At 42.1% G+C, this 11,271-nt stretch overlaps 1 protein-coding gene across 1 annotated transcript in view; it reads left to right on the plus strand.

Moving 5' to 3' along the window:
* stab1 (stabilin 1) overlaps nt 1-11,271 on the plus strand; it is a 58,921-nt gene that overhangs the window by 20,180 nt on the left and 27,470 nt on the right. The window contains exons 23-42 of the mRNA XM_020630662.3: nt 157-343; nt 1,711-1,804; nt 2,593-2,751; nt 2,898-2,993; nt 3,691-3,786; nt 4,458-4,505; nt 4,795-4,928; nt 5,084-5,195; nt 5,635-5,712; nt 6,122-6,223; nt 6,310-6,414; nt 6,935-7,069; nt 8,193-8,321; nt 8,696-8,749; nt 9,435-9,548; nt 9,911-10,106; nt 10,316-10,411; nt 10,537-10,582; nt 10,874-10,953; nt 11,043-11,168. Of these exons, the coding sequence (XP_020486318.2) occupies nt 157-343; nt 1,711-1,804; nt 2,593-2,751; nt 2,898-2,993; nt 3,691-3,786; nt 4,458-4,505; nt 4,795-4,928; nt 5,084-5,195; nt 5,635-5,712; nt 6,122-6,223; nt 6,310-6,414; nt 6,935-7,069; nt 8,193-8,321; nt 8,696-8,749; nt 9,435-9,548; nt 9,911-10,106; nt 10,316-10,411; nt 10,537-10,582; nt 10,874-10,953; nt 11,043-11,168 (2,187 nt within the window). The remainder of the gene's footprint in view (nt 1-156; nt 344-1,710; nt 1,805-2,592; nt 2,752-2,897; nt 2,994-3,690; nt 3,787-4,457; nt 4,506-4,794; nt 4,929-5,083; nt 5,196-5,634; nt 5,713-6,121; nt 6,224-6,309; nt 6,415-6,934; nt 7,070-8,192; nt 8,322-8,695; nt 8,750-9,434; nt 9,549-9,910; nt 10,107-10,315; nt 10,412-10,536; nt 10,583-10,873; nt 10,954-11,042; nt 11,169-11,271) is intronic.

Here is an 11,271-nt window from a genome sequence, read left to right on the forward strand (position 1 = left end):
TGCCTTTTTGCTCGCTGCATCTTTAACGTTGAATATACTACTTGTTTATCAGTTTTCAAGCATTAGTCTGTTGTGTGAAGACGTGACAAAGTACAGATCTGTCTGATTGTATTTTGACTGAGAAAATGATACCTGACTGTGTGTCTGTGTCTTCAGATTGCCACTGCGTCCACGGTGTATGTGATAACCGTCCAGGTGGTGGTGGAGCGTGTCGGACAGGATCCTGTAAGGACGGATACTCTGGAGATTACTGTGACAGAACAGCCACACCCTGCAACTCTGACGGACTGCACGAACACTGTCACATCAATGCATACTGTACGCAGAAAGGACTCAATACTATGTAAGATACCACTGCATCTGCTATTATTATCATTTCTATTGTTAGCTGTAACTGATTTAATGTCCTAACAACAGCTAGCTTTAAAACATATTCATGAAACCGCCGACCTTGTGGGAAAAGAACGACTTCTTACTGCTGATCATGACCAGATTTAACTGAATGTCTACGAACAATACACTAACTAAACATCAAATCATATTCATACCCATGAGACTGCTGCAAGATGAGAGCTAACGTCATCCATCCTATCATAGTTTTCTATGATTTAAAGCCGTATTAAGTCAGAATCAGCAGGTGATAAGTCACTGATCTCATAAGCTGGATACATTGATGCTTCCAAAGATAATCGTGCCAGATGTTCCTTCTATGTGAGGTGTGTTAAGAGTGATCTGATCTGCTTGGGAGAACGTCAGTGGATGCATCTATTTCAAATCTGAAATATGACTTAAGATCCGATCTCCTGTCATGTTGGGGAAAACGAGGGTCTGCCGAACACTTGCTCTGTGGATTGTCAGTGAAAAAAAGGTGGAAGAGTGGAAATCGAGCTGACTGAAGGAAACACAACAACGCAGCAAAAACATTTTCACTCATCTTCAGCTCGAGCAGTAACATGTTGTGTTTGACTACAAAACATTATACTCTATTTCTAGTTTTGATAGTCATGACTCAAGTTGTTAGCGGAAGAAACTGTTAGTGTGTGGTGTACTGTTTTGGTCATATTGTTGCTATCCACACATTATAGAACAAAATGGTTGAATCTGTCATTCTTTGTCATCATGTGTGGGGTCTCTCACATTTTCAACATCTGTTAAAGGGGACATATTATGAAAACTTGTATAGTGTTTTTGAACATATATTTGGGTAACGTGAGAGTCTACTGACCCACAAAATGTGAAATAAACCCATCCAGTCCTTTGTTTGTGCTCTGCATAAGTCTTACAACACAGAGAAAAATGCTCCGTTTCAAATGTGCTCTCCTTGTGATGTCACAATGGGATTCTGGTAAAAACAAATAACCTCCCCTTCCCTGGTATCTCCACCCATGGACTCCACCCCCAGCCTAGAGCAAAACTTTTGCGCAGGTCCGCCATTTTCATGGTCATTGCATTTAAAGAGACACACACACCAAAACGGAGCGTTCTGAGAGAGCTGGTTTATACAGGGTCACAAACCTCCTCTGGTGCTTGATTCATGTCATATTTTGACCAAAGCACAGCACAGATGTTTAATTTAGACCACAGGGGACTGTTTGAAAAGGTGGAAAAGGGGGATAATATGTCCTCTTTCAGATATTAAAAGTCTTTTCGTGAGATGTTTGCTAATCAGCTGCTGTTTTTATTAAACAACAAACTCTGTGTGTTTTACAGGTGTTTGTGTAAGGATGGGTATGACGGTGATGGTCACTCCTGTTCTCCCATCAACCCCTGCCTGAAGAGCGACCGAGGAGGCTGCGATACCAACGTAAGACCGACTTCTTCTGTGTGTAGAGCTCTGCTATGATGAAAAGGGATGTTAATGATAAAACTTGGATATATTCGCAAGATATGAATAGATCAAACATCTACCACACAGCAGATTAAGCAGCTAGTGAGCATTTTCTTTGCTTGCCAATGAAGTGAACCCTGAAATTAGAGCTGCATTTCCACAATCTCGATTCACACATACATTTGATCTCAATTCTAAATGATGGCGTGGAATCATTTCAGAAACGAGTGACAAGTTCGCTGATGTACTCAGCGTAAAACGTTACCTCCTTTTCAATAAAGGGAAGAGAAGAAGATCCATTCCATCTTTTTGAATGAAGTTTCTCAGGGAAAGGTTAAAGTTAAATACAAATATGGGGTGGGAAAAAGATTTAATCTCATCTCATCTCTGAGACAGTAAAACTACCTCGGCTTTTGCCAAAAAGAAAAATCGTCCTCCCACTTCTTCTGATCACTTTTTCAGTTCCTTGAACACAAAAATCTTTAAAAGCAGTAAACCAAAGAGATCCACCTTGTGAGGAAATGTAACTCTTTATTCATTTTAATTGATCGCTTCAGATTCATTAAATAGTTTGACTTACATTTGTTCTTAATTTCACTTTTTCTTATCCATTTTAAACCCTCTGAACATTTTGTTTGAACATAAACCAACATGTCAGTGTGTCCTCGTTAAGCTCTGATTACACAGATCTAACTGCAGCTATCATATTATAGTCTTCTGTCAGACTGTCTCACACCTGTCTCTCTCTTAATGTCTCTGTGCAGGCAGGGTGTGTGTATGTGGGTCCCGGTAACGCCTCGTGTGTGTGCGCCGAGGGCTGGACAGGAGATGGCAAAGTGTGTGGGGAGATAAATAATTGTCAACTGGAGAGTCGAGGAGGCTGCAGCCCAAACGCCAACTGTAATCACATCGGACCTGGACAGGTCAGTTTCAACAATGGGTAACAAGAAGCCGTAGCTCTGTAATTTTTATGGTAAATCTGAATTTGAAGTACTTCCCGTACTCGTCCGTCTCCGGACTGTTAATAATGTAGAAGAATGTAAAGCAGTGTTTGCCTTTCTTTCTGCAGAGTGAGTGTGTGTGTGGAGCAGGTTACATGGGGAACGGTATCGTGTGTGACCTCGTTAACCCCTGTTACAAGAACAACGGAGGCTGCCATGAATTGGTAAACACACACAAACACACACAGAATCACTCCCTCACACACACACACACACACACACACACACACACACACACACACACACACACACACACACACACACACACACACACACACACACACACACGCACACACACGCTCGTGTCAAATCTTTTTAGCCATGAATTTAGATTTGTTTTTAAATGATTAGGTGACAGGTTTGTCTCAATTTTTCCCATTCCGACTGAGGATCTTCTAAATAACGCTCTTTGGTGCTTGTCCAGTCTACTGTATAAAATCTCTTCTTCAATAATCCTGAAATGTTCCTCATCAGACTCAAACCTTTTAATCCTGAGGGAAATTATGTCTTCCTGGTTGCTCCAACATTACAGTGCACCAAACATGGTAACACAAGAGAGCATCAGGTGTAAGAGAAACAAAAGAAACATGAAGTGTTTTACAAGTATCAGTAGATAAGGGTTGAAGAAAATGTACCTAAAAAGGGCAAATACGGTCAAGTATCAGAGTAAGAGAAGTACGACAGAGGTATTGACAGTTCAGATACAGATCGTTATGCAAACTGCAAAGATTTAAGTTCTGATTCTATCATCATAATATTCTTTTTAATTTATGAAAACAGAAAATTGATGATTGTTTGTGCTTGCTGCACTCTCAGTTAGTAGATCGATACCCATGATCCCACTCTGCTGTACTCTGTCAGGCAAAATGTGAGAAGCAGGAGAACGCAACGCATACCTGTACCTGTCCTGATGGCTACGTTGGAGATGGAACCATCTGCTACGGATCATTAATGGACGTAAGTAATTGGGAAGTCCCTTTTACCAGTAAAAAAATGCATGTAATGAAACTGCTTCATACTCTTTTCTGCTTGCGAGTATTTTATCTGGAATTAGTATACTAATTATTAGTATCTGGAAAATCGGTCTGGTAGCTGGAGAGGTGCCACTTCACTTCCTGAGCACTGCCGATGTGCCCTTGATCAAGGCACTGAACCCCCCCTATCAGTTCAGGAGTGCTCGCTGTGGGCAGCTCCCCTCACTCTGACATCTCTCCATTAGTGTATGTCCAAAGGATGATGTTCTGCATTGTTCTCTCCCCATGGGGAAAGGCCATTTTGTGTAAAAAGGCCATTTTTTAAAATGTCAGGGGCAGGCTGTCAGGAGTGCATGTGTGAAAGGGGCTTAAAATATGGACACCCAAAGAAAGTGTTTTTGGTCCATTACTAGGAAATATTCCCCAATACTTAATGTGATCTGACACTTGCTCTTTAATAACCACAGAGGGTATTCCTTATAGATTATACATGTGTGTGCTGTAGCTGAACTCATAAATAATGAGAGGGCGGATTAGTGCTGGGCAGTAAAAGCCATCCTTCACTGTTAGCTTAAAGGTAGAAAAACCTGACAACAACAGTGTTTGATTTCTTGCTGTTATCCGTTTACTCATGGTGTGTCTCTGTGTTTGTAGGAGCTGGACATGGCTATGAAGCTGTACAGTTTCAACCGACTGATTCAGGTGTGTAAGGACAAAACCTGTGCTCTACAGTTACACACTTGTTCAAATAAGTATTTCAAAACTTACTTGGGAGTTGTGTCTTTGTACTTGCTGCTTAGGTATAAATGTTATCATTTTTGAGAAGTAAGATGAAGGCTGTTAAGTCAATTACATTTACTTTGAAAGAAAGTCTGGATCCTTTAGTAATAATGTAAAAAAGAAATCCTTAACACTTAATACACTGATTTGATTTTGTGTGTGTGTGTGTGTGTGTGTGTGTGTGTGTGTGTGTGTGTGTGTGTGTTTTCAGAGATACATTCACAGCTCTGCGGACCTAAGTGGAAACCTGACAGTTTTAGCTCCGTCCAGAGAAGCTCTAAGAAACATGACTGCTGCTCAGGACTCGTTCTGGATAAACCGACACCACCTGCCTTACTTCCTGCGGTCAGTCACTTCTCACACACACACACACACACACACACACTTAAAAAAATTCAACTCAGTGGAACTTGAAGCCACAGCAATAATCTCTGTGAAAGTGGCTGTGAGGTTTTGTGTTTACTCAGAGGAGATTTTTTTTCTTCTCTTCCTGGTTTCAGGGCTCACTTCCTGAAGGGAATCTACTCTGTGGAAGATCTCGACAGACTGGTGGGCAGTAAGCTCCCCACCCTGAACCCCCCCACACACTGGGAGATCAGCAACAGAAGCGGGGTAAGAAAGGGGTGCTAGCTTTTAAAATCAGGGGAAAGCGGTTCAGATGTGCGAACTTCAATGGAAACGCAGCGACTTTCAAGTGAGGCGTGAAATTGTCCCACCAAAGCCAAAAGCACATTTTGCAGAAAGATATGCTAAATGTTGGAGACAGTGTGGACTTCAGTAAGCCAATCATTGATTCTATGTGAGTGTAAAAAAAGCTCTCTGGGTAGAGTTTCAACAAGTTGTATGATATCTTTGCTCTCAGTGATCTCTAATTCAAATGCTTTCCAAAAAAAAATAACCAAAGATTTCAAGAAAAATAAGAAGAGGTGCTAAACTTGTGACTGAATCCAAACGTCTGTGGATTTACACTCTACAGCTCTATTCAGTCTCACTGCCATATTTTCAGAAACAAATAAAAACATAGTTAACTCGTTAACTTGTTTTATTTCAGGTGATCCATATTGGAAACGCTTCCATCATCACACAAAACATGCCTGCAATCAACGGCTACATCCACATCATCAATATGGTGAGCGGCTGCTTCTTGAAAAAATGAAAACATTTGTAAGTTGTTGCTGTTTTTCTTTGCTCTACCTGAAATGGAACTAGTTTTTTCCTGACGATGTCGCTATGCAGGGTATAATCGTATTGTTGGAAGGCGTCCTCCTCTGAAGGCCATGAGCTTTAATTAAACCACCATATTTTTCCAGATCATTTAAAGTGATGGAGTGAACATAAATCCCTCCATCTTTGACCTCCACACACACCTTTATTTCCCAGGTTTGTAAGATCAGGAGGCTTCAGACGAGGGGGACCTAAATTAGTTAGAATAAAACGGCTGTGAATGTAAACTAAAAGATATATGAAAGCATATTGAGTCCTTTGGATTAATATAAAATGTTTTTAAAGTTTTGATTGATCTGTTTGGATGTGGTTAGGTTCTTGCTCCACCTGTCTCAGATCTCCCCCCAGAGCCCCCAACCCTGATGGAGTTCCTGAACACCACGTCCAACTTCACTCTGTTCAGACAGTACGCTCAGGTGAGATGTCTGTCTGTCTGAACAATAAACCACAACGCGTTTTTAGAGTGTGTTAAAGCCTGTTTGTGTTTTTTTTTCTTCCACAGATGTACAATCTGTCAATGGAGCTATTAGACAAGGAGTTCACCCTCCTGCTGCCAACAGATGATGCCATCAGGCAGCACCTCAGCAGGACTAACACCTCTGCTCTGGTAGGTCAAATGAATACACATTGGGATCCAGAGTCTGTTCTGAAGAGATCCGCTGCCAAGTGAAACACATTTAAATTACCGATGATATCAAAGATCCCTCAGGTGGTTTACAGTCAACAGAAGACCAGATTCTGGTGTCAGTTTGAAGCACACACTCACGGTTGTGGAGAGTTCAATGACTCTAATCTGATCATTACGTTCCCTCTCGTTGTTCCTCCTCTACTCTGATAATCCCGGTGCACATAGCGCTTCAGGAGCTGCATTGTAAACAAAGCTATCAATCACAGTGTCATATCCTGTTTTAAAGAACAAAGAACTTTATTTTTCTTCACATTTGGGGAGCTGTGCCCTAGCAGCCCCTGTCACTTCGACCTGACGTGATTAAAAACCCATCCCCATTCACTGTGTATTGAAAGCTGAGTGCACGCTGTGCTGGGAAAGACGGCGACACAGACCAGGCTGGCTGCATGACTTTTTTCACACCTTTTCTTCCTATGTGTTTTTATATCTCTCTTCCCAGGACTCTGATGTGTTCAAGTACCATGTGATCCTCAATGAGCTGATCTTACCTGACCACCTGGCCGATGGCACATTGAAAAGCACACTGCTGGGCAATGACTACCAGGTCCAGTTCCACATAAACGACAAAAACAAGGTGAGAACATCAAACGTTACCTGACCAACATCAAAACAGAACAATGAAGACTAGTGTATGAACCAGATAACTTTAAGTATTTTTAATTCATCTACTTCCTCCCAGGTAGCCAACAGATGAAATTACTCTATATGTAAATCAAACTTAAAAAAAATAGTCCTTTAAAGTCGACTTATAGACACTTTTAATTTTGTAACAAATATACCGGTACATACCTTTTGTCTGTTGATGTGGCTCGGAGCTGCTGTTGTTTTGACATTCTGACACTTTTATTGCCGTGGTTTCTCTCCTCTGATTCGAGCTGTTTACCTATATTTGATATTTAAAAACATTTTGAATACTGTACCACCTTCAGCCTTTTAAGTGTTTTCATTACCTTAAAAATCCGGCGTATAAGACGCATATTTAATACCAGTTTTTTTCCTTTTAAAAGTTGGCTGCGTCGTATACACTGGTGCGACTAATATACCAGTTTATAATGCAGACACACATATTAGTATTTCCCACAGAATGACTGTATAGCTGTGGCGGTTCCCATGGGTGAGGCTTGTGTACCGATTGTCAGAGTGGATTTACAGATTGTGTATTTTGTATACTCACAGTGTCGCCCCCTGGTGTCTCAGTGACTGCTGGCCTGAGTCACTGATAAGTGGCTTTGTCTTTTGCTGTGAATATATATTGGCATTTCAAAGTCGATAACCCAAATATGAGACAATCTATCCATCCATCCATTTTCTTCCGATTATCGGAGATCGGGTTGCAGTGGTAGCAGGCGCAGTGAGTCAACCCAGACCTCCCTCTCCCCAGCAACGTTTTCCAGCTCCTCCTGGGGGATTCTGAGGCGTTCCCAGGCTAGACGGGATATATAATCCCTCCAGCGAACTCTGGGTTGACACACGGTCTCCTCCCAATCCAATTATTTTTTTTCAGGCATGTTTCAAGGGTGAAAAAAACTGTCTTACATCAGGAACAATATGATCATTTATGCAAATAACAGTCAAAAAGTTGAACTAAGATCAGTGGCTGTCTGTTCAGAGAGTCATCAACCTTGAATGTAATGGTATGATTAAAAGCTGATAAAATGTAATAACATGTAAACCAACATTGTCTTCCTGTCCTGCAGACACTTGTAAACGATATTCCTCTTGACGGCGGACACATCAACACGCAGGATGGTGTCATCATAGTGGTCCCTCAGGTCCTTAAAGTCGTCCGCAACAGATGCAGCAAAGAGTTCATCCTTAAAGTCAATGTAAGAATGGAGGGAGTGATGGATAAAATGGCTGCTGGGTTGATAAATTAATTGACAGATTGATGAATTGAAGGAGGAACCAGTTATTTTATTCCATGTACAGTATGTGCAGCAGCATGAAAGACAAAATAATTTTGTAAAAAGATCTGAGGGTTTGGGGTTAATGAATCTTCACTCAGCCAATCACAGCACTGATCTCATGGCTCTGGAACAGCTGAGCCAATCACGGTGAAGCATTACCTCGAAGTTCAACAAATATCAAAACAGCTACAGAATGAACATCGAGCATGAATTCAATGATGATAGAAATCGAGGGATGTTTTCCCTGCTTTCACGCCATCTGTTCCGTTTCCTCTTCCTGTCTTTGTCTCCAGGGACGATGTGCAGACTGTGAAGGACTGCCTCGATGCATGTTCTCCTACAAACCAGTAAGAAAGCCTCCTCTTCTTGGAATGGACTTAATAACACTAACACTACTGAGCAACATTGTCCTCAGACATGACCTCTGAGTTCACACCTCAGAACTAAATTTGAACATGTACACATCAACTCTCATGTCCAACTAGCGGTGTTTTTGCCAGCCTCTTTTTTTCAATTGTTTTCAATGTGGAGATAGAGTTTGCAGCAGAAAGCGGACGCCTGGAGAAAAAGCACAGCTCCCAGCGTCTTCTTTCCAAGCGCTCTGCTTTTTTTGTGCAACAGCTCTGAGCGCTCAAGTTGAAAATCTTTTCCAAATGTATGATACTCCCCTTATCTTTGCCGCCTATGGAACGTGTCTTGTACCCACACCCTCTTTGCTACAGTAAAAAGCAGAGGAGCAGTGTCGGTCATACAGCGGCCGTTGTCGATAGACTGTTGTCATAGAGACAGGATGGACATGCAGCGCCTTTCTTCTCAGCGCACAAACGCTTCATTCAAGAGCTCCCGAGCGCACGTCCAGCACTTTTCTGCCTGGAAAAAACTCTTGGTGGACACGAGCCGTTATACACATGTTGATTGTGTTTCTTTTTGAGCAGATTAGAAATGAATGCCACAGTTGTATTTTTGAGCACTTTTGCAGCCACCAGCCCGTCTCAGTCAGTCAGCTCTCATCCTTGGTTTCTCTTTATGTAGATCAGAGAACAGTTTCCAGCCAACATGCGGTCCAACTGTAAATACAGGAAGCGAATTGGAACCCGGAGGAAGTCTGTGCCAGGCTGTGTCATCAAATGTTACAAGTCAACCTCGGTGTGTATACATCACTGCCAGTTTTACTCCTATCACTTCTACCAATACTACTCATAGCTTTGGTTTGGGTTGAGTATCGTATCATGACATATCACACAACTAAAGACAGTTATGTTTGCACCTGTATAATATTAGATCATATATAAATGCATGATTTGAATTCAGTTTTTTATTATGCAGTGGTTGTTTGGTCTAAATGGCAAAATGTTAAATAATCCAAATATAGTAAGCCCTTAGTAACACAGGTGAGAACAGTTCTGCAGTTTAAAAAAAGGGTTGTGAATCTTCCTTACCTTTTCTTTTCTTTGAAACCTGTAACTACAACGGCTTGATGACGATAATACTGATGGTCTGTCCTACAGGATCACTCTTGTTGCCCTGGTTACTATGGCCACGAGTGTTACAGATGCCCTGGAGACGTCGGCAGCTGGTGCTCCAACCACGGGACCTGTCTGGACGGTACCTTTGGCAGCGGGGAGTGCCGATGCTACGAGGGTTTCCATGGCACCGCCTGCGAGGACTGTGAGCCAGGACGATACGGAGTCAACTGCTCCTCCAGTGAGAAACACAAACACGCAAAAGACGCAAAACATGCAGCTGTTCAAACAAGTTTCATATAGCGTCCCTCTGCCGCAAGGAGGCGTTACTTGATAAGACAGGCACACACAAATGGACATCCTAAAAAAGCCTTCAGCTAAAGGTGCTGAATAAAAACCTGATGTTCGTGCTGACATATACACCAGAGTGTGCTTCTGTGTGTATTACAGAGTGCGCGTGTGCCCATGGGAAGTGTGAGGATGGTCTTGCAGGAAGTGGCAAGTGTTTGTGTTACAAGGGTTGGAAAGGAGCATCTTGCTCTTTTGGTAAGACACACAAACGCACAACACATGAAATTGTGACTGCAATCTATTATTTTATCATCACTTAAAATCTTTGTGTGTGTGTGTGTGTGTGTGTGTGTGTGTGTGTGTGTGTGTGTGTGTCTCAGAGATCAAGGACGATGCCTGTCAAGGAGTGTGTGACGAGAACGCCAAGTAAGTCCTCCCGCAGAGAGAACTCACAGAAAACAGTCGATCTTGCAGCACCAGCAAGTAGGATGAGATAATGTTATCAGGAAACCCAGTCTGATGATGTCGTCCCAGAAGTTTGAGTTTTGCAATAACTCTATGACACAAAGGACTCAGAGCTATCAGCAGGACAGATTCATTGTCGCTTTAAGTTGTCTAGACTGGATTGCTGCTAATAAAATGTTGACAGATGTCTGCTGCCCTCAGCTTGATGAGATACATGTGACATAAACATTGAACATGTTTTCTCTGCCCCAGCTGTATCACAGGACCAAAGGGTTCAGCTGCTGTGTGTTTGTGTATTGCTGGATATGAAGGCAATGGAACCCACTGCAAAGGTAAAAAGGCATACACACATTCACACACAAACATATACCCTCTACATATGTACAGAGATCCATTAATAGATTGTCTCTGGTTCTCTCAGAGCTGGATTTGTGCAGCAGGTCTAATGGAGCATGTTCTGAGAATGCAATCTGCACAAAGGTGTCAGCAGGTGAAAGGACCTGCACCTGCAGAGAAGGCTACACTGGAGACGGGGTCATCTGCCTGGGTATGTAGCTCACCTGAACCTGAACCTCCTGTCATCAAACAGAGACCTGAAGAAGTCTTCAAATATCTGATCTTTAAAAATGTAATACTTTTTAGATCTTCCT

This window comes from Labrus bergylta, chromosome 5, assembly GCF_963930695.1.
Source record: "Labrus bergylta chromosome 5, fLabBer1.1, whole genome shotgun sequence".
Taxonomy (NCBI): Eukaryota; Metazoa; Chordata; class Actinopteri; order Labriformes; family Labridae; genus Labrus; species Labrus bergylta.